This window comes from Megalobrama amblycephala, linkage group LG6, assembly GCF_018812025.1.
Source record: "Megalobrama amblycephala isolate DHTTF-2021 linkage group LG6, ASM1881202v1, whole genome shotgun sequence".
NCBI classification, from domain to species: Eukaryota; Metazoa; Chordata; class Actinopteri; order Cypriniformes; family Xenocyprididae; genus Megalobrama; species Megalobrama amblycephala.
Window position 1 is genome coordinate 16,333,054 of NC_063049.1, and position 24,214 is coordinate 16,357,267.

The following is a 24,214-nucleotide window of genomic DNA, read 5'->3' on the forward strand; positions in this document are numbered from 1 at the left end:
TATTTAATAACATTATATGTGAAAATGAGCAGTACTACTGTGTTAAGCACTTTTTGGGTAAGTCTACATGGTCTTTGACCTGAGCATCCTTAGTCTGCATTTTCTGTACATATGTAAATATGTATGTACATATCAAATATTTCTAAATTACAAGTGTGAAACACTCCTTTACCCATGGTTACAAGCAGTGTTTAGAACAATGATAACCCGGGGTTAAGTGCAATGTGAAAATCTAAAAATGACCAGCCTTTTAAAAATTGCTTGTAAATATTATCACCAATATTATTCAATCTTTTTGTCAACTTTCAATTAAGACAGGTTTTGTATTTCTTTTTGAAACTGAATGATTGTTGGTCTCATTAGTCTGAGCTTATGCACCTCAGTTTTTGTGTGGGGGGGAAAAAAAAACATTTCCAGTGGATGAATTTGTCAAATGGAATATGGAAAACTTTTGCGTTGTTTCATTGTTTAATTAAACCCTTGTTAAATTTTACCCTTATACACCTCAGTTTTTGACCTAAATATATATATATATATATATATATATATATATATTATATATATATATATATATATATATATATATATATATATATATATATATATATATATATATATATATATAGGGGTGTGACGAGACGGGTATCTCACGAGACAAGACAAGATGGCGAAATACATGACTAGAAAAAATATTCTGCAGGTGTATTTGAAATGTTTTAACTAATCATCTTGTAATGAATGTCATTTCAGTTCTACTTTCTGAGTATGAATTATCATATGCAGTAAAAGACAACAATACTCAAGTACTGTAAAAGATTTTGTCACAAACTCAACTGACTGACTTCTCTTCTGTATGATTTCAGTCTCTTCAGACCTTCAACAACTTTTGACCTCCTAACTGAACTCCTTTCCACAAACTGATCATAGAAATAAAACAGTATAAATGAAAATGTTAACTTTACAATAAGGTCTCATTTATTAACATTAATGTATTAACCAACATCAACTAACAATGAGCAGTATATTTGCTACAGTATTTATTAATCTTTGTTTATGTTAGTTGATAAAAATAGTCATTCATTGTTAGTTCATGATAGTTCACAGTGCATTAACTAATGTTAACAAATTAAACCTTACTGTTTGTGCTTAATAAGATTAAGAGAAAACTGTTATTCATTTTTATGGTAACACTTTACAATAAGTGCAACCATAATCACACTCTCTCAATATTCAAAGTGCAAATAAGACCCAATTTTTCTTTGATACAGAGCTAAGAGATGGTTACAACTACACAGACAAGCCTAAAATAGCTTTCATATTGAGAGATATCTGTATTCATCAGGGAGCCGCTTTCAAAACGCGGGCTATTGAAATCGCGTTTGAATGTGCGCTCGCGTTTACTTTCACTTTCGCGATCGCGCGTAACTCTGTAAATATGGAGCGGCGGCGACCGTTATCCAACTGAATTAAATGTTTTTTATTTAAATACAAAGCAGAATGATAGTGGAGGTGTAATGTAAAACATAGCGGTGGCATATTCTTTCCTAATCATTGCCTCGACGAGAAATCTCGTCACAGTTTAGTCTCGCGAGATCTCGTGACACCCCTAAAATAAATATATATATATATATATATATATATATATATATATATATATATATATATATATATATATATATATTTTTTTTCTTTTTTTTTTAAATACAACTGATTTTTTTTTTGTGCCCGGGAACACCACAAGTGTAACAAGGTAAAAATAAATGAATAAATAAATAATTCTCAAAAAATAAATAAATAAATAAAATCATTCCTAGTTCCTGTGGTTCTAGGAAAAGCCCCTTACATGTGGCAAGGTCTAAAAAAAAAAAAAAACCCTAATAATTATGATTTGAAAATAATGCATTTGTTCTAGTCATAGAATAAATCAAATGAACTGTTATAGCAAAAATAAATGCATGGTTTCTCAAGTGTATCTCTCAGGTAAACCCAAAATGTCTTTTGTGTGTGTCCTGGTTCAGTGCAGGAAGGACTGTTTACACTGTATGTTCATTAGAATAATAACAGACTTCAGTCATTCTTTGCCTGTGCCAGAACAAACTGGATTGGAAATGCAGGATGACAACGTCATTATAGGAGAAACTAGGACGCTTCCTTTTTTTTTAATAGCCAAACAATCCACAGCTCTCAGCGCTGGTAAATATGACAACGCAGCTGAGTCAGAGCGAGAGACGACCCCAGCTCTTCACTCAGGAACCTTACACTGCTCCGGTTAGCTCGAATGACAGTGGCTAGTTGTCTTGCATTTAATAGCAACCAGCCCACACGAGTTTATGACAAGAGCGTGTTCCACTTTATGGAAGAGTACCTCAAGGCCACAACATTATACATATTCTTAAATCATTAGAGGCCAGCATACTTTTCATAACGCGGGGCCCTCGACAGGGGGTCACAAATTACATATAGAGAGTGACAGGTGCACTGTGGTGGTCTCTCGCTTTCAATTATTATGAAAGCACATTTCCATTACTGGGACTCAAGTATGACTTGGTGAGTAAAGCAGGGAGATTATGTAGACGAAGTAATTATAAGCAAGGAAAAATACCTGAAATATTCAATCTTTGGTCCAAAAAAAAGGTCTTTGGTGCCTGTCTCTACATAGGCAGCTTATAAGACTACATTCACAATGTCAGTGCAATCTAAATGACTGACTGTCCACACTGTGCATCACAACAGTTCAGATCCGATTTTTGTGTTCCATGGCGCTCTTTAGTTTTCCAGAATATGGGCGTTGATTTCTATAGCAATAACGTTGCATTGGAAGATTTTCAAATGAGATTTGAATAGGATTTCAAACCACATATGAAATGAATGTAGCTTTAATGTGATTTTTTTTTTTTGATGGTCACACTTGCTAAATATGATCAAATTCCAAAAACGTTTAGAACAGGTTCTTTGTCGGGACCCCATATGGTGTACATAGGCATCTCCATAGATTTTTGGAACAGAGCCACAGTCATTCAGATGATGATGCACTTATGCGAGAGAGTGAAGTCTGTTGTGGATCTCTCTACAAAGCACATAAGCTTATAAAATGAGCATTTGACTGCCATAAATCAAAGAATTCTCTCTTTGCTGTCAGCAGGTGACAGTGCCATATATCTGTCCTCAATCCTAACAGATGGTGTCTGCTCTAGCTATGGCTGTGCGTGTGCATATTTGTGTGTGTGTGTTCGCTTTTATGCTTTTTTTTTTTTTTCAATATAACCAACTTCCTCTGCATTTGGCCATGGCTTCCTTTTCCTAATATGATCTTCCTGTTAGTGACTGACGGTCACATACATTGTGCACTGCTCATGCCATGCCATGAATGTCACGGTCAAAGCTATCTATAAGCTAGACATTTAGGAAGATTCAGCTTTGATTCATTGGAGCTTTTTACCTGGCAGCCGGTGACAATCATCCGTGTATCATTTACGGTCAAGGTCATACATATTTTTCATTTAATCCAAAATTATGTAAAGACAGGAGTTGACCCATTGATGTGCTATGCATTCATAGGAAAAAAAAAAGAAAAAAAAAAAAACACATTAAAAACGCACATGCATCAGTCTTTCTTGAGAATGACTGATGCGTGATGGAAATGACTCTGCTCTAGTATTCTAGAATAAGGACTAACTAGAATTGAAATAAATAAATACATAATAATAGAATGAGGAAATAATAAGAACTATTCTTGATTCCCAAACCATACTGTTAAGAGAGAGATACAGAGAACGAGAGAACTAACCCTCATTAAGTTTTAATGCTTTTTGAGGGTAACCCTGCTTTCAGGACACAGAGTGATGCTGAGAAGCACAGAGGGCACACAGTGATCGTTCCTGCGGCTGGAGCACCACCCTTCTGCTCTAATGCACCTCTGAATACGATCTCCAGATAAGCCTTCACTCATTTCATTTGGCAGAGTGCTGAGTCTGAGATGACATGGGACCCGCTCTCACTTTCATTACCCATGATTACATCTGCCATTTGGGGTCACTGGAGACCTTCTCCCCATGGAAGAGTAGATGACAGATGCCACAAGAGAGCGTGTGCATGTGAGCGTGGGTTTGTGTATATGCTTCACCTGAGTGTGGTGGCTGTCCATGTGCCTGTGTATCGCCGAGGTGCTGGACGCATTTGACTTTGGATGTCCGTCGTCTTCCAATGTTCCTATTGAGAGAAATATGCGGATGTTAAATGTAACGTTGAATACGCTTTGTGTATGAATCTGCTAACACTTTATTTTGATGCTTCTGTTGACTATAAGTAACTTTGCAACTACATGTAAACTTTTTCTACAAACCTGAACCCTAACACCTAACTAATACTTTAAAAAATTTCTATAGTTGACATGGTATCATCATTGTAAATTTCCTAAAATCAAAGGACCAAAAAAAATGCACCATGGAATTGCAGGCATGTTCATGAAAATCACTTGGCTGCAGTATTATATTAAGAAACAGACTTGGTTCTGAATGTTTTAAAACATGTTTAAGCCGTTTACTTGACACATCGCTGAAGGATAAGCAAAAGGATAATCTTAGCTATCTAAAATGACGCTATATAAATGAACACACTATTCTTTTGCTGCCTCGCAAGTACTGGTATTACCTTCTGGAAATGTATATTAAAATGCATATACCATTACATAAACCATTATCTTCAAGATGCAGGCATATAATGGCTGAGTGTATGGGTCACTGCTGGATGTTTAAAACTTCCGCCCACTGCTACAACCCCTCATGTGGAATATGAAAGTTTACCTTCCTGCACGCAGATATTAGCCTCACTGAGAGGACGAAAGGCCAAGAGAGTGAGTGTATGTGTTTGTGTAAGGGAGGCAGAGAGACCCTGAGCCGTTTGATGGCTCTTTAGGAGAGCACTTTATCAAGTCCAGGGCCTTTCACTTTAATCATGGACTACCTCAGTGATAGCTTATGGGTCAACTCACTTCATCTTACCGTGTCTGTTTCTCCAATCTCCTTCTCTCCACTTACCACCCTCAATCTGCCATTCTTTCCCTTTCCCTTATTCTCTCACTTGCATTCATGCATGTAAACTGCTGGTCTTTCTGACTGTGGTGTATGTCCGGCTTAGCTGGCCAAAGGTTACGCAGTCATTGGTGCTGTCTGTGGTAAACAAACTTTGGGCAAGGCTGGGCCGGCCAATGACATGCGACTGAGCTTTAAATAATTGGATGGATGCACATTAGATCATACAATGACTAATGTCCTAATGTAACATGGGATTGTTGGTGTGCGAGTTGGTCTCTTCTGCTCTTGATCACATTCATGAGGCCATGAAGAGGTAGTGTTTATGGGTCCAATAACTGTAAACAAGTCTTACTTGGGTGGTCGCGGGTTGATCCAAAATGAGCGGGTGCCTGCGGTCACCCGCGGTTACGAGTCATCCAAAAATATTTTTAATGAATCGGGTCGCGGTGGTCGGGTCGTTTGAAATAAAGATGCAATTAAACCTTTTTAATTTTCAGTTTTACTTACTAAAGGTTTCAGTTTTACTTTCATGGGTATTTGTGAACATTTATTTATGGATATTGTAGCCTAGTCTTTGGCTTAATTTGCAACATTTATTCTTACTCTTTTTTGTTTGTGAGAGCTTCATTGGGCATTCACGTGGCGAATAGCCTAAGCCTGCTAATACAAGTGGGAATCTATTTACCATTTGAATGTTGAGCTATTAACTTTTGAAAAATGCTGACGCGGGAAAAATGCCCGATTTCCCAACACGTTGAACTAGCAATGCCATTGTACCATTTTAATAGGCTACTTTTAAACGCATATAGCTCAGTAATGTCAGTTTTATGTATTTTCTGAGAGGGGGCGGGATTTTTGTTGGGAAAGTCGGGGGAGAGACGCACACTTCGATTAGACTGGATAAACACATGCAGCATCTTAATTGTTAAGAAAATGAAACGAAATAAATGAATAAATCAAGCCTTTATTACATAACACTAGGCTATATCATACAACATTCAGAAAAAGAACAGTTTGCGCTCCTAAGGGCTTTCACACTTTTCCAAAAGTGGGCCTTCTCTCAGTTGACCTGCTGATTAATTCTTCAAGCAGGGTCGAAACATAAACATCGCATTCATCAATAATATGCATCTAGACAGCTGAAATGGAAAATGATGGGCCGCCTCAAGAACTGCCTCCTCTCGTTGCTGCACCTCTGAGCGCACCACGTCAGGTCCTGAAACATTTCTCTCCTCCACAGGCTGGATTAATGGATATTATTGGCCAGGGAGGCTGATGGGGGCGTATGGGAGGGGCGTCTATGGCCAATGACGCTACAATGAGCATTTACTACTTTTAAAAAATGCGGGTCAGGAAGCGGGGTCGGGTACAATATTTTCCTTTTTTTTTTTGCGGTCCGAGTTGCGGGCGGGTTAGTTGAAAACGTCGGTCGGGTGCGGGTTGTTTATACATTGACCCGCGCATCACTGTTGGGTGGTCAGAAATGAATCTTGAGCACAATTTCAGTCGGATTTACATCGGGTTAAATTTGCAACATTTATTCTTACTCTCATTTAAATTTAATGAATCTAAATTAGTCTAAATAAAGGAAACAAAATTTAGTAATTCGTAATGTAGTCTGATTCACAAACAAACGACTCTTATGAACTGGTACTTTTTGGGAATCATTCAAATTTCTCAAGCAAAAAAAGCTCCATTGTCTATCGTCAATAGTGTAGCGATGTCTGAAGCACCACTCTTTTATGTTGGCCAAAATGGTGAATCTGTTAACCAACTTGAACCCTGTGTTGGAAAATCATTTCCCCTCAAACAAAATTCCTGATTGGATTCCTGTTGAAATGACTGGATTTTCCCTGTGAAAATCTGTTGAACAATGGTAAATTTGACCACGCCTACAGTTTGAGTCAGAAAAATCGTTCTATAAATGCACATACAGACGAATGATACATATGTTATATAGACCAAATGAGAGCTGCTCTGTACTCTTTCATTAGTCTTTATACTCTAGCTGAAACAGCACGGAAGTTGGGTGGAAGATTTAAACACCCAGCAGTGACCCATACACTCTTTAAGATAATGCTATATGTATGTATGTGTGTTACTCTAACTGTTAAATAATGAGCAAGCATAGTTTGCACTAGGGGTGTAATGATTCAAATTACTCATAGTTTGGTTTTTATCATAGTTTTTAGGGTCACGGTTTCGGTATGGTTCAGTATATGCTATGCTCAGGGAAAAATGACTACTGTCAAATAAAAATAAAGAAAATAAGAACACAAACTATAAGCAACAGCACAAATCATTGTATATATGTCTTGTACATATTGTATATAATCATTGTATATAATCTTCACTTTATAAATTAAATAAAGATTAATCATTATTAAAGGAGACCTATTATGCAAAATTCAGTTTTGCATGGTGTTTGGACATAAATGTATGTTGGCAGTGTGTGTACACAACCACCCTATAGTGATAAAAATCCACCTACTCCTTTTTTTTTTTTTTAATCCCCATAAATCATAAGCAGTGTTTCAGAACAAGCGTTTCCAGATCCCTGGCAGTCTGACGTCACAAAAGCCACAGGCCCCGCCCACGAATAATGACAGACACTGCCGTTTTAACATAGAACCACCCTGAGCGCGTTCACAGAGAGTACGCCATTGCTGCACTGAGGAGAATGTCTCCCAAGCGTTTTAGGTGTTCTGTAACTGGATGGATTAATCCACATAGCTCTCTTCATTTACTCCCTAAACCTGAGCTGCTGAAAATGAGGTGGATTAACTTGGTTTTCCAGGAAAATGCTCCCTCAGTTCTGTCGAAATTCATTTATGTCTGCGCAAATCATTTCACACCGGACTGCTTTGTGAACGAATATCAATACAGTGGGACAATACAAAACAGAGACTGTGCTAAAATGTGCTACTCAAGGATATACAAGTAAAAACTGTTTGTGATCCAGTTTACAGTCTCCAGAGTGATACTGGATACGGCAGTAATGAAGGTGAGAGCACTTTATTACAGTTCATCTGAGTTTATTTACGGGTATAAAGTTTATTAAGCACCACCCGAAAAGCATAATGTCTTTATATATTTGTTTACTGTTAGTTGTAACAAGTGTTTGTGTTATTCACTATATATGTTGGTGATGATAATACAAGGGAAAAGAGAGAGTTTATGGATAATATTTAATGCACACTTGACACTGTGTTTTATTAAGCTTTTACAGTGTTTTTCTATAGTGAAAACGGATGCTTCATCTTTTGTGTGAAGTACAATAAACGTCATAAAACTCATCTGTATAGTTTTGGCCATCATTCGGACGGTACAACAGGCTTTTACTAATATAGTTGATAAAAACAAGACGACAATATAAGTTATAACAGTAATTTAACTAAACTATACCTGTTCCATCTCCATGCAGCATATATTCGCAGTTTCTGACATTTTAGTGCGTCCTGACTGAATCCTGACAGGGGAGAACAAGGTTGTGAAGCTCCGCCTTCTTAGGCCGAGCACAGTAGCTCATTTGCATTTAAAGGCGCTGAAACCACTAAAAGTGGCAATTTTAACATGCTATAAAAAATTATCTGTGATGTATTTTGAGCTAAAACTTACACACACACACTGGGGGAGATCAGAGACATATTTTCCATCTTGTAAAATGGGGCATAATAGGTCCCCTTTAAGTTACAATAGCCACGTCTTTTGTTGTTTGATTTCACAAACAGCAGAAATATTAGCCTGTTGTCACTTTAAGACATAATGCACAAATCCAAACTACTGATACACATGCGTTGTCTTTCTCGACTGTTTACATTCACTTAAGACATAACCTACTATGTTTACTAGGATACTTGCCAAGACGGGCATGTTGACAATTTTTGTGTGAATTTGTCCGTATAAGAGCAAGACCTGAAAGAGAAATCAACGTTTGCAAGCTGATTTGAGTGGTTTCACAATTTATTCCTAAACATCTAGAAACTGCTGAATCATTTGTGGTTAATAAATAAGACCCAGTGTTTGGTGTTCAGCCTTCATCCCTAACCTCTTGTGCCATTACCATTGGAGATCTGGTTGCCATTCTCAATGGGGGCTGGATTTGAAGAGTTGGGAGAGGTGTGGTTGTTGGCGTTTTTATCCTGTAACTGTGATGACGGGGAGATTGGGCCTTGATCCTCTCGACCTGGCAGGTTAATGTTGGAATTTGACAGTCCTATAGAATAGAAATGAATAAAAAACATTCAATAAATACACATCAAGATATGTAACCTATGCTTCAGCACCAAAAGACCATCACGCTGTGACTGTCGACCTCCGCGTTACCGGTAAATGACAAATAGAGGTGATGACGTGACATGCAAGTTAACACCTGCCACCTTGAGTCACTAACACTTCTGCAGTGGCATCTGCAGCTGCTCCAGCCAGGAATTGTGGGAATGATGGAGTCTTGCGATGACGTTGACGGCAGAGAGAGCGTAAGAGCGGGGGGATGTTTAAGCCTTGCGGTATGTGAGTCCGCTTGGATCTGACCATCACAGGGATGGATATAGCACAGGGGTCAGCTTTCCTTTTAAACCCCTGTTACCAGCCATGTTTCCATTACAGCATTCTCTCTCTCATGTCAGGAGCATCTGACTTCACAGCCAGAGTCGGGTTATAATAGATTAATTTACTGCAGCTTTGTGGACCTTTACTGACTATGTAATCAATATGATGAAAACAGTCACATTACATTACACTAGACATTGTGTATCTGAGCACTGATGTGAAATTGGTTTTCTTAAAAATATTTAATTTCATTCTGATGACATTCTCTCAGTCTTTAGCGTAAGAAGCGTAAAAGCGTAAGCCCACAAGTAGAAATGCTACTGTTTGCATTTTTATGCTGTCCACAATATGAAGAATATTTCAGTAGATTAAGCAAATTAAACCTCTAAAAATTATCCAGATTACACAATGTGAGAGAGCTTAATAACACTTGAACTTAAAGGGTTAGTTCACCAAAAAATGAAAATTCTGTCATTTATTGCTTACCCTCATGCTGTTCCACACCCATAAGACCTTCATTAATCTTTGAAACACAAATTAAGATATTTTAGTTGAAACCCGATGGCTCCGTGAGGCCTGCATAGGGAGCAATGACATTTCCTCTCTCAAGATCCATAAAGGTACTAAAAACGCATCTAAATCAGTTCATGTGAGTACAGTGGTTTAATATTAATATTATAAAGCCACTCATCGAATCATGATTCGGATTGCGTGTCAAACCACCAAACTGCTAAAATCACGTGACTCTGGCACTCCGAACAGCTGATTCGACATGATGATTCATTATGCTCCGAAGCTTCATGAAGCAGTGTTTTGAAATCGGCCATCACTAAATAAGTCGTTATTTTGTTTTTTTTGGCGCACCAAAAATATTCTCTTCACTTTATAATATTAATATTGAACCACTGTACTCACATGAACTGATTTAAATATGTTTTTAGTACCTTTATGGATCTTGAGAGAGGAAATGTCATTGCTCCCTATGCAGGCCTCACGGAGCCATTGGATTTCAACAAAAATATCTTAATTTTTGTTCCGAAGATTAACGAAGGTCTTATGGGTGTGGAACGGCATGAGGGTAAGTAATAAATTACAGAATTTTCATTTTTGGGTGAACTAACACTTTAAAAAGTACAATGCATTAGAAGGTTGTGTTGCAGCCATGCTTTGAAATATTCCTCAAGCATGACACTAACACAAATATTATGACAGGTTAATGTTTGTTCATTTCACAGGCACACTCGTTGACATGTACAGTAACATGAGAAGTAATTTCCCCTGCTCTGGAGCGACACTGCGTGTGTTCTAAAACACAAATACACACACACGCACGCAACACTGTACTCTGGGGATTCACTCACACTGCAGCAATTCACATCCGTCAGCAGACCTGGAGACTTTGATATTTAATATTTCATAGCTACATCATCTCTTTTCCATGTAATATTTATGTGACTGGAGCTAATACCCCCTGTGCCCTTTATAATAAACTGAATGAAGACAGAGAGACAAAAAATTATCTATGGACTAAGATATTTAGACTAGACTTGTCAATTGCACATTTGTGGAACACATTTGAGTAGAGTACTTATTTCGCACACAACCACATATGGGTCGGGGTCATATAGGATCCATGCTCATAAATCCATGATGGGAGTAGATGTGAGCTAAAGCATCTTTAATTAAATGCAAAGGTTACGAGGAGGAGGCAAGGGAAACTGTGTTAGACACAGCACGTGAACTAAATCGCCACGCACACCCAACATCCTTCCTAAGAACACCCCCTCATCAAATTATCTTATTTTAATGTGACATTTAACACTATCCATTTAAGGAAAAGAGCAAATGTACTTAATGTGCGTTATATACAGTTTCGTTTTCCCACAGGTGAACAAGCATTTCTTCGGGGGGAAAAAAATAAAAAGGTAATGTTTTTAATTTTAAAGGTGCCAGAACACCATTCCAGGTAAGTTTGACTCAGTTTAAACCTTAGGCGCATGCTGTAACTGTATTTAAGGGCAGTTTCATGGATAAAGTTGCTGCGGTATCATAACAAAAGTGATCCAGAGCAAATGCAAAATACAGACTAAACCTCCATCTTACATAAACACTCTGCCTTAATCTGAATGGGTTTCTGAGAGAGAGCGCTGTGGCTTTTATGGTAAATGTCTGTTTTATCAGCACTGACCTCATTGTTTTTGACAAACACAAAGCCTGGCACTGGATGAGTCAAGAAAAAAAACATACTAAACAGGATGTGCTTTTCAATAACCACATATGTGAAATGACATTAGTGCTGGGAAAGTTTCTATAATTTGACCAGACTATTTTAATCGTCCTGAAGCAAATTAAGCATGACCATGTGTGCTGGTGAGTGCAAACTCCTTTGATGAACTATAAAAATACGTGATTAAAGACATGTTAAATATTTGTAATTCATGTGTCTGAAGCACCTAATAAAAACGTTAAAAAGGACAGTTCACACAAAAATTTAAATTCTGTCATCATTTATGATTGGTCGGACAGATTGTTCTAAACCTGTATGACTTGCTTTCTATTGTGAAACACACACACATATATATATAGTGAAAGTCAGTGGGGTTCAATATTCAACATTGTTTTGGACCTCATTGCCTTTAATTGTATAGACAGTGGGACATATTCTTCAAAATGTCTTCATGTTCCACATAAGAAAGTAAGTTATACAGGTTTGGAATGACATAAGGGTGAACACTTTAAAAGGTGCTGTGCATAATTATTTGATGTTAAAACACTTTATCATAAGCCAGATTGACATGGCAACTATAGACAAGTAAGCAATTCGTATAGGATGATTATAGCAAATGGCATAAGTGCTGGTCTCTGTGGCTCTTTCAAAATTGCTTTGTTTGTCTGAGCAGCCTGACATTGGACAACACCGGCACAACTACAGGAGAAGTGCCTGAGAGAGCTCTTTGGTCCGTTTGGTGCCACAAATGGCACCAGAATTACATACAGCACCTTTAAAGTACATGTATCCAAACAGGTACACACACTTTCACTCACCGCTGTCTCTGATCTTTCTTCCTGTAGTGGACTTGCGGAGTAGGCTGCGCCCTGAGCTGAAAATGGTGTTTAGCTCATCTAGGGGGCTAGTGAGGGGTCTCCCATTGGCAGGGTTGAAGAGCAGAGGCGAGGAGGAGCAGGAGTGAGCTCTGCGGGGCTCTGGTCGTGAGGTCTTCACTGGTGAGAAGGGAGGCTTGGAACTGCTTGAAGGCGTCTCTGCCAGACCGTGTGCCATTTTATGGGAGACTTTGGGGGAATCGGTGCTAGCCACAGAAGCTGCACGGGTCAGGGCCAAGAAGTTTGCCTCAGGGGGGAAGGGGAAGTGAGAAGGGGGGCGGTAGGGAGGTGGAAGTACTGCTGGAGGGGGAGGAGTCAAGGGTGGCGTGGACTTGTCTGGCATTAAGACAGAAAGACTTGGTGAGGAATCAGCCCTTTGCCGGGTGTACTGGGGTGAGAGTGGGCTTCCCCCGTCCTGGCTGGTGTAGTTAAGGTTGGTCTCAAACACCGGCAGCTTCTTCACCTCAAGAGGGGTAAGGGGGGACTCATCCGAGGCGGGTGAGCAGGTGACAGGGGATGGAGGGAAGACCAGAAGTGGGGGACGGTGTGGAAGGAGGTTGGGGAATGGAGCTGGAATGTCACATGCTGTCCCATCCTTGCCTGGCTGCTTTCCCCCGAGAGTGCCGGAGTGCTCCATCAGAGTCACAGGCCTCTTGACTTCCAGCACTGGAGCAGGTAGGGTAGTGGTGGTGGGATTGACAACTTCAGGCTTGACCACCGGAGTTGACCCCACCTCATCAGGTGGGAAGTACTTCATCTCCTCATATACTGCCTCGCTCAGCTCTGGACTGTGGGAGTCAGCCAGGCTGAGGGCTCGTGAGGCCCCTACCATCTCAATATACACATCCTCCTCGTCCTGGCAAGGGTAGAGGCTTAGTACAGAAGAATGGGGGCCATCTGCAGATGCTGCTCGCTGGAAGAGGCCCAAGCAGTGGCCGCCTCGTACCAGGCTGACAAGTTTCATGTCTGTGGGGCGCGCAGGAGAGGGTATAGAGATCTCCTCATAGGAGCCTGTCAGTTTAGTATTAGGGCTGCGTTTAGGCTTTGGGGGTGGGATCTTCTTCATGGTGCTGTAGTCATCACTGTGAGGCCGTGGTTTAGAGAGAGCTAGAGGCGTAGTCGGATGATGGATGGGTTAGGAAGGAAAGGAAAAAGCCATTTACTGGAATGCCAGGTACAATTCTCAGTATTAAGTTAGATGAAGACATTTGTGCTTTGTTGTACAAAACATGTACAGTGCATGGCCAAAGGTATGTGGACATTTCAAAACACACCTACATTGTGCTTACTGAACATTTAATTTTGAACATTCTGAATTCTGAACATTTAACCATTATCTTTAATAGCAAGTATTCTGTAACTGTTTCCAATTCCACTAGCTGTAGGGACATGGATGCAGGGATTGCTCCCATTCTGGCTCAAAAGCATTAGTGAGGTTAGATCCTAATGTTGTGTGACTGGGTCAGAGTCCAATTCATCCCCAAGGTGTTCATTTGGTTTCAGGTTTGGGCTTTGTGCAGGTCAGTACATCATTTATTTTAAGGTGTCCACATACTTTTGCACACCATTTAGTGAATGTTTGAGCTGATATTTATACGTACGATCAGAAGGAGACAGCTGGTTTTTTGGTGGGCTTCCAGACGGTGAGGTTTGACCCTCAGCAGGGCTGTCTTTGGGTGCAATACTCAGCCCTGCACTCACTGCCTCATATGATGCACTCAGACGTGTATTTGGGTCTCGTTTGGGTTTGGGAGGAGGTTGTTTTCGTGGGGAGGAGAGGTTCCCTCCATTCCCCTCCTCAGTGGAGTGTGGCACAGGCTGAAGGGCTGCTTTGATTGATGTCCCAATGCTGGAGTGTACCAAGCTGTCCATTACCAGAGGGAGAGGCACAGAGCTTGAGCGGAAATGCCGGAGTGGTCGGTTCCCCCCACGGCCCGCCACATCATTGACCCTCCCAATTTTTTCAACAACCCTAAACAAAAGGATGAACGGATGAATAATTCAACAAATTTAAATGGTAAAACTGCTTATGGGGATATGATTTCTAGTGTAATTCATCATGATTGGTATTACTTGGTATCTTGCAAATCCTTATTCATTCATATGTTCATACTTTCAATCATTTACTCACTATCATGCTAGAAGCATATGTCCTGTCTCAATGTATGATGGGTAGTGAAGGTGCTAAGCAGCTGCCAAGTGTGATAGGATAAATCTCAACCTTCATAAAATCAATACACCAATGTCAAGCTGTCCATTCGTATGTGGGCTAAGATTTCAATACACTACACCAACTGCTATGGGTGTTTCCTTAATAAAGATAAATAAATAAATACAACCTTACTAATTACACCATATGCATTTATTAATTCACAAAAAAAATCAGGTATCTCAAATCTGAACTGCTCTGAATGAAGCTAAATAGCTTATGTCATTAATTGTATAATTAACTAATAATAATTAATTTATTTGCTTTTCAGCATGCCTTAGTATTAGAGACTTCTCAATTTCAGTACACATTTTTTCCCTCATTATAGCAGAAAATGATAACACCAAATTAGCATGACATACAGAACTAAAGCCTGAAAAGATTATTTACATTGTTGATTGTTTAAGTCTAAGCAGCTTCCTGTAATACTATAATGTGACATGCATACCCTTGTTTGATATTTCCCCTTTAATCTGAGCTACCATCTGTTGTTCTTGCAGGAAAGGCGATGGAGTGTTGGGGTGGATGGTGTTCGGGGGAACGGGGGTGGTGTGGGGTTACAGTGACTTAAAACCCTAAGGAGATTTCAGCAACCCAGAGTGGTGGTGGGTCTTATCTCTCTCTGATTAGCAGCATGGAGTTCCTCTTGACTCACTGATTGAGTTTGTCACATCTAGATTAGCATGAAACCCCCATCACCCAATCACCAGAACCTCTCTCATTTGTGATGCTAAAATCGAATGTATGTGATGTGTGTGCATGTTTTGAAGAACAAGAAGCCCACCCCCATCATAAGAGCAGATGGTCATACTGTATGCCGATTGACTGAGACCACCCAAATACACCTGTGTTTATGTTTGTGTGAATATATTTCCATTGCAGTTACAAGTCAAAAAAAAAAAAAAAAAAAAAAAAAAAAAAGGTTCCTTGCTAAGCTTCACCTTACTAATGATACTGATTACCTGATACTAGCAGTGTTGGGTAAGTTACTCAAAAAAAGTAATCCACTACAAATTACTACATTAAAATTGTAATTTGATTACATTACTGATTACTGCATGTAAAAAGTAATCAGATTACTAATTACTTTACATTCAAGTTACTTTGAAACCTACAAAAATACGCAACAAACTGAAACTCATAGTTCTTTCTGTAATTTCATATTGACTGAAAAATATTACAGAAGTATGAAAACAGCAACTTGACTTGAATATTCGTTAATCATCTATAGGTAGCTTATTCATTCAAATGCAATCATAACAGTCGCCTGAGGGCGCTCAACAACCACGTCATCTGTGAGTGTGAGATTCTAACAAACTAAAAATAACTTATAAATATATGAAATATAAATTAATAAATATATGAAATATTGTACACTTGTTAATGTTTATTGCCGTTTTTTTTAATAGTATTTAATGATTATGAACACATATTAAGCATGACAAACCATTCAATCGATTAAACTACAAAGCTGGCAGGTATGTATGATTACAAAATAAAGTCATCAAGATTATTATTAATATTATTTTATAAAATAACATGTAGGATAAAAGTAGGCCTAGTTTTATCACGTGTTGAGCCGTTTCTGTGACAGCTCCAGCTCTCCGACGCACAGTTATAGTCTACATCAGCCTCCGAATTTACTCACTTCATTTCGTTCACTCTTTGCAGATATAGTGCACTCAGATGACATACACTATATAGGGATTAGTGAATCGGAGAACGAGTGATTGGTTTCGGACACAGCTTAAACATTCCTTGCTGTGTGTAGCATGTATGTGTGTGGTATCTTAACTGTGTTTATGTTTGTATGTAACTGCATTAAAGACAGGAAAAAATGAAATGCTGAAAACATTTATAATAACATTTGAAAACAGTATTGTTCAGAAGTTACCTTCTCTCCCGATCCTGAACAAATCGCCTAAAAATCCAATCTAGCTTGTTTAGGAGGTTGGACCGCGCTCGTCTTGGGAAGCGGGTATTCTCCTCCACGCGTTCTCCGGTGATTCATAATGACGCATCCGCGCCAAACGTGATTTCTTTAGAAATGCACTTTACCTATTTTTTTTTTTCTTGTAACGCAAGTAACGTAATTTTATTGACATCAGTAACTGTAATCAAATTACATAAATTTAAAATGTAATGCGTTACACTACTGCGTTATCAGGAAAAGTAATTAGACTACAGTAACGCTATGTAACGTGTTATACCCAGCTCTGGATACTAGCATTAACTTGGCAACCGTTTAAACCAATTTGGCTTGGTGCAATTATGAAATCGCAAAGGCTGCGATTAATTTTTTTATTTTTTTATGCACAGCTTGTCAATGAAGCACGACTTTGTGATCAGTAGTAAATGCTGCTCCATCTGAAAGCACTGCGAGTTCGAATCGCTTATAATGTGTATTTAAAAAACAACATATGACAAACATCTTTCCAAACATGAGAAGCATTCATGAACCTCTTGTCCAACAAAAGACAACATTTGATAACATATTTTTACTCCAAACTCACTTCATAATATCAGTGTTTGAAAACATCCTTCTGTGAGATTATGTACACAGAATAAGGTACACAACAAATTATTTCCTAGTATTCTATACAGTGATAAAGGCTATGTCGATTAGCATTGAAGTATAAATATACTTTATTATCATGAAAATACCCAAGAAGAAACTGAGATTAACCATATATTGTCATAGTCGTGTGTTTATTGGTCATGTTTAATCAATCAAAGCATTTCAATCCTGTTTATTCAGCTACAGCGGTAGTATGATGCCCTTAAGGATTTCCTGGAATGACGTGCGTTATATCGTACTTCTGCGTACTGGCATATTTGGAGTTTCTGCGCGAAAGCGCCCTCTGGCTTTCAGATGGAGCATATACTGATGATCACAGAGCCATGCTTCACTGAGAAGCTGTGCATAAAAAATGAAGCCTTTGCCAAATTGAGTGCGGTTTAATTTCCGATTAATTGTGCAGCCCTAGATTGGATAAAGCAACAAGCTTCTCAATGCTCTTTGTTACTGTAACTGTAAGGGATGGTCTTGAAGTGGAGTGCCTGAAAGCCCCTTCACTATGGCTAATTCAATCAGAAATTTTGCCATTTTGTACCTTTTGCCACTATTAATTATAAAAAAATATATATATTTTTGCAGATCTGATCTTGATGTGGACAGTTTGCATAGTTTTGCCTTTCTTCTCATTACAGACAGTAGTACGCACTGTATGTGCCACTGTTGTAGCATCTACGATTGAACTGTGATCCATCTTCCTTTTTGCTGAATTCCCACATCACTAGCAATGTCTTAAAAAGTACAAGTACTTCTGACATCAGTGGCAAACTCAGATGCATTCTGTTCCCATTCTGTTTGCAAAGTGAGAACAAGGAGAACGAATAAAACCTCCCATGAATTTTTATAGGTTCCTCAATCCCAAGTGGAAAAGGCATATTTTGGAGTGTCTGATTATATTAGACACTCCAAAATATGCCTCTTCCACTTTGGTTTGAGGAACCTATAACAAGTTTTATTCGTTCTTCTTGTTCTCCCTTTGCAATGTCAATATAATTTAAACAAGGGGTGTCCAAACCCAGCCCTGGGGGGCCACTGTTCTGCAGAGTTTAGCTCCAACTTGCCTCAACACACCTGCCTGGAAGTTTCTAGTATGCCTAGTAAAACCTAGATTAGCTGATTCAGGTCAGTGGTCCTCCACGAGCAGGATTGGACACCCCTGATTTAGAGTATATAAAATAATCCCTAAAGTGGAAGATCCTCTCAGGGAGACCAATATGAATATGATTATTACCTTGATATGTATTTTAAAAATTAGAGACAAAACTTCTGATCAGGAGACAACCTTGTAACCCCACATATGGCTACCTGAATTCAATAATTGTATTAAATTGAGATAATTGTGCATATTTCAAATTATAAGTGATCTAAAAAGATCATTAACAGTTCGTGGTTAGTGAAAAAAGAAGTCTGCTATGAGTTTCACCTCTTTGGTGAGTCTTCTTCTTTGCCCACAGGTTCCGGTCGCTCGCCCAGTGGTGGAGCGCTGATGTGACCCCGGAGGCGGTCATTTTCTCGTGCGATATCGGCTGCGTTTTGGATGACCAAGCTGTCGTAAGCGTGCATACCCAAGTCCTCTGCTCCCTGCAGGAACCGATGGACATTGCACTGCTCCTGCTTCCGAGAAGTGAGCTTGCGACACACCTGCTGTCTGGCCAACCAGCCACGCACCACTGAATCACATACACATGAGTGTAGTAGGTGAAGTAAAAATATGAGTCGAGTGACAAATCATTCAATATGAACACGCTCTAGCGATCTCTTTACCTTTCTGACAGATAATAATCTTCCTGTGCAGCTGATGGCAACGGTCATTAAGGTGATCAGCCTGCCAGTATCTCAAGAAAACTTTACTGCTGCCCATCTGAACAGAGAAGAGGAAGACAAATAAATAATCACATTAACTCTGTTCCAAAAGTAAGCAGTAAGCAGTGTGTCACTTACTGCCTTCTGTATATACACTGAAGGGAAAAATGCTGCTTGTTCAATTTACTTAAAGGTGCCATCGAATTGAAAATTGAATTTACCTCGGCATAGTTGAATAACAAGAGTTCAGTACATGGAAATGACATACAGTGAGTCTCAAACTCCATTGTTTCCTCCTTCTTATATAAATCTCATTTGTTTAAAAGACCCCTGTGGATATGCACAGCCGAATCATCAGACTAGCAAGAACAATAGCGAAAAATGGCAGATGGAGCAATAATAACTGACATGATCCATGATATCATGATATTTTTAGTGATATTTGTACATTGTCTTTCTAAATGTTTCGTTAGCATGTTGCTAATGTACTGTTAAATGTGGTTAAAGTTACCATCGTTTATTACTGTATTCACGGAGACAAGAGCCGTCTCTATTTTCATTATTAAACACTTGCAGTCTGTATAATGCATAAACACAACTTCATTCTTTAAAAATCTCTCCAAAAGTGTAGCATTAGCCGTTAGCCACAGAGCACAGCCTCAAACTCATTCAGAATCAAATGTAAACATCCAAATAAATACCATACTTACGCGATTAGACATGTTGCATGACGAACACTTTGTAAAGATCCATTTTGAGGGTTATATTAGCTGTGTAAACTTTGTTTATGCAATGATAGAGTCGAGAGCTCTGGGGGGCGGGGGGCGGAGAGCGCGAGCAATTAAAGGGGCCGCAGCCTGAATCGGCGCATTTCTAATTATGCCCCAAAATAGGCAGTTAAAAAAATTATTTAAAAAAAATCTATGGGGTATTTTGAGCTGAAACTTCACAGACACATTCACTGGACACCTTAAACTTATATTACATCTTGTAAAAAAACGTTCGATGGCACCTTTAATTAAAATGAGATAAAGCAATTGCTAAACAAAACTTAATCCCATTGTGTTCAGTCCATTTTTGATTAATCAGTTTTGTTGCATTTACTGAAAACTGCATGAGTGGATTTTTAGTTCTCAGCATGCTTTGCATAGGACTGAAGTGGGAGAGTAAATGATGAAAATGTTTAAGGGAAAGACTGTTTTGTGTTTAATGTTCAGGTTGCTAAGCTAATGCTGCAATACACAAGGAAGCATTATAAATACATAGCACACATACAAGTTAAAAGTAAAATAGTATATTTTAATTACACCAATCTATCTACACTTCTTATAAGTGCCGGAAGTGGCCAAGCATCCATATACTCCCATTCAAAAAAACAAAAAAAAAACCTATTGATATTTGGGAACCTCATTGGTGGATCTCACATTGGGCAAGTCATAAATAGACACAATTCTCCATTATATTTAGCAGTGCAACATCACAACCTGGCAAAAATAGTGCCGCCTTCTTTCTTTTTTTGTTCTTTTTTGCACAATAATAAATTGCATTTTACATAATTAATAGGGCTGGGACAATACATTGATTAGGAATGCAATGATTCAGGATCGACTATTTTCTTTCTTAAATCGATTCTGAGCTTAGTTTTAACAGCAGATGGCATTATAGTTTTTAACCGCACACTCAAATGCTCACAAAGAAGACTGCTGGACATTGCTCGTGTGTTCGGCTGAGTCATGAAAGTGGTTAACTATACTTGCACCTTGGCTCAGAATGCTTTTATGAGATTAAAGGTGCAGTATGTAAGAATTCTGGGTAACACTTTATAATAACTGCACACTATGAAGCATTAGTTAAGCATTAGTTAATAGTTATTTCATCACTTATAAAGCATTAATAGACATTTGTAAGTAGTTTATAAATACAGCTATAATTGCTTTATTCTTGATTTATAAGCATATCTATAATGTGTTTAATAATTGTATTTTCATACTTTATTAATAATCAATTTATCATTTCTAAATTAAGTATTACATTATTTACAAACCAGTTATTTAGGAGTTGTCAGTAGTTCATTTAGTAAGTGTAAGTAAATGATTAATAAACTATTTAAACATTCATTTATACATCTTATTATTTAGACACATAGTAATAGTTACTTAGTGTGATAGTAAATGTTTTATTAACACATATTCCTACTGCAATTCATGATTAATTCAGGTAGTTATAAAACATTTAGAAGTAGTCAGTTAACTATTTTTGTGAGCTCATCTAAAGTGAGGACTATTTATGCTTTGTAAAGCTTTTATAAATGAGATTTAAAGGTTCAGTGATCTTCTGCACTGCTGTTCATGCAGGGTTCATGCAGGTTTCAGTAAGTCAAATTTAAGACCTTTTTAAGACATTTTAAGACCATAAAGATTGAAATTTAAGACCTACACGACGCATTACCAAAAAATATTAAAATCAAAGAAGTTCTGAAAAAAATCATTTTATTTCAATGAATTCAGTCATTGCAGCCGCCCAACCCCTTTTCCCCACCCCTCTAGGGGTCAGCCAGTTGTTTTTCCGTTGTTTTTGTTTTCCGTTTATATATATATATATATATATATATATATATACACAGAATCTGAATTAAAATGTTTGATTTAAGCCTACATTTCAACATTTTGTGTCATAAAATTATATCGCGCATACAGCTCAACTAACGCGATCGTTATAAAGGTGTTTAAACAACAATACACTTCCACTTGCATGTATTTGACAATCGGAATATCAGATATTTCATGCCATAGCTAACACATTTGTGAATATTCTGAATAAAAAGGAAAAATGACATAAAAGCAGATCATCATTCATTCAGCGCTGTTGCTGCTGCGGTGTGTCACGTGACAAGCAATGACGCGTCACCATGGAAACCATAAAATAACGGTCGCCTATAGGCCTACACTATACACCGCTTGTAACCAACAGCAGAAATCGCTGTGATCTAGCCATGTCTCGTTGAAAGTACACTTTCCCATTTTCCATACGTAGCCGAACTTTAACAAACTCTGAGGAGACGCAGACGTATCTCGCGGGCAGGTAAGTTATTGCATTTATCACGGGATTTGTAGTTTTATCAACGCGTATACCAACACCAATATACCCCAGAAAGAACTACGACTCGCTACTTTTTTGCTACTTTGTAATAACTTTCAGCAGGTAGCGTTTCTGGAAATGGGTTAAAAATTTTTTAGACCTGACTAAATGAAATTTAAGACCTCGGATGAAAATCTGGCCGTTTTTAAGACTTTTTAAGGCCTTAAATTTAAAGTTCAGAATTTTAGACTTTTTAAGACCCCAGGAACCCTGTCTAATGTTTTAAAGTTAGTACCGAGGTAGTTTTGACACTAGGAATATGTTAATAAAGCATTTATTAACACACTGAGTAACTAATACTATATGTGTAAATAATAAGATGCATAAATGTACAATTAAATATTTTATTAATCATTTACTTACACTTCCTAAATGATCTTATGAACCACTGACAACTCCTAAATTACTGGTTTGTGAATAATGTAATACATCATTTAGAAATTATAAAATGATCATTAATAAAGGATGAAAATACAATTATTAAACTCATTATAGATATGCTTATAAATCAAGAACAAAGCATTTATAGCTGTATTTATAAATGGCTTACTAATGTCTATTAATGTTTTATAAATGATGAATTAACTATTTACTAATGCTTAACTAATGCTTCATAGCGTGAGTTATTCTAAAGTGTTACCGAATTCTGTCTGCTAGAGGCCTATTCAAAACAAAGGCGTAGCTTGATGACGCCAATTTTGAGCGCAGAATCTTGGGACATGTGGTCTTCACCTCAACGGATGGTGCAAAAGAACAGGGATAGGACTCGGGAAGAAATCATGTTCATGGATGAGATTATTAACATTACTGTAGTATGAAGCAGAGCAGGAGCGAGTGTTGTGGGAGCTGAACGAGGCCGCTGGAGCAATTGCGCAACACACGCCTCACGAGCTGCTTCCACTTTTCCGGTCATGAGTATGAGGTAACGCAGCTCTGTTTATCATATTAGATACATTTGAGAGTGTTGAAAATTATGTTATAACATTACTTTGTGCGTTCGCTCAGTGGCTGCTGTGAGACACTTGTTTGAGACACACTGCAGTAAGATAGATCGATTTTAGAATATCATATTAAATGCTGGATGGCTTGTGTTGATAAATGGCATGCAGTTCATTTTAAAACGTATTGCATGATGGAGAAAATGCTGTATTACTGTTACTAAAATTAAAGGTGCATCTGATTATGCTATGTTAGCTACTTTTTCTCTGAGGCATGGTAAAGCATGGTACTCGCAAAAAATCAAGAAAATTTGATTTAAACAATAAAACTAAACATTGAGCTATATAACAATGATTAGATTTCTGTCTATAAATATATCAAAACAGTTATTCCCTTGTCTATTAAAGTCGGCATGAAACGGAAGTCACGATTGTCTTTTCTTCTGTACTGTGACGTCTATCCAAGTGAAACGGCATCTGAAATGAGAGGGCGAGACTTGATTTCGTCCTTCGGGAATTGATTGGAAGTTGGGCGTTGCTAACAAAATGGAGGCAGATATGAATTACTCACTCCGAGCACTCCCGTTACTGTAAGAGCTGTATTGAGGATGACGAGGACGGTTAACGGCACTAAACAGCGAGAGAGACTGACTGACTGATGGTGCGTGTCCGTTGGCGCGGAGTGAGCGGTTAAAAGTGTGAGTGTTTTCGGTTCGTTCCTATGGAAGTTGAGCCGCGCGTAAGTTAAGTGACGCTCAACTTCCATAAGAATGAATCTAAAAATGCTCTGGTTGCTTGCTCTGCTCCAGTGGACACGCAGCCTGACTGACTGAGCGTGTCGCAGGTTCCTTTCCATGTTTACTGT

At 38.3% G+C, this 24,214-nt stretch overlaps 1 protein-coding gene across 5 annotated transcripts in view; it reads right to left on the reverse strand.

Annotated features, from left to right (window-relative positions):
• The window catches only part of myo16 (myosin XVI), a 269,142-nt gene that overhangs the window by 24,008 nt on the left and 220,920 nt on the right, over positions 1-24,214 (reverse strand). For 3 of the 5 annotated variants that reach the window (XM_048193121.1, XM_048193119.1, XM_048193122.1), the window contains exons 29-34: positions 19,235-19,331; positions 18,894-19,140; positions 14,288-14,658; positions 12,630-13,793; positions 9,082-9,249; positions 4,124-4,209 (exon numbers count right to left, since the gene is read on the reverse strand). In XM_048193121.1, coding sequence (XP_048049078.1) covers positions 4,124-4,209; positions 9,082-9,249; positions 12,630-13,793; positions 14,288-14,658; positions 18,894-19,140; positions 19,235-19,331 — 2,133 coding nt within the window. The remainder of the gene's footprint in view (positions 1-4,123; positions 4,210-9,081; positions 9,250-12,629; positions 13,794-14,287; positions 14,659-18,893; positions 19,141-19,234; positions 19,332-24,214) is intronic. The other 2 variants (XM_048193120.1, XM_048193123.1) reach the window with 1 other exon arrangement.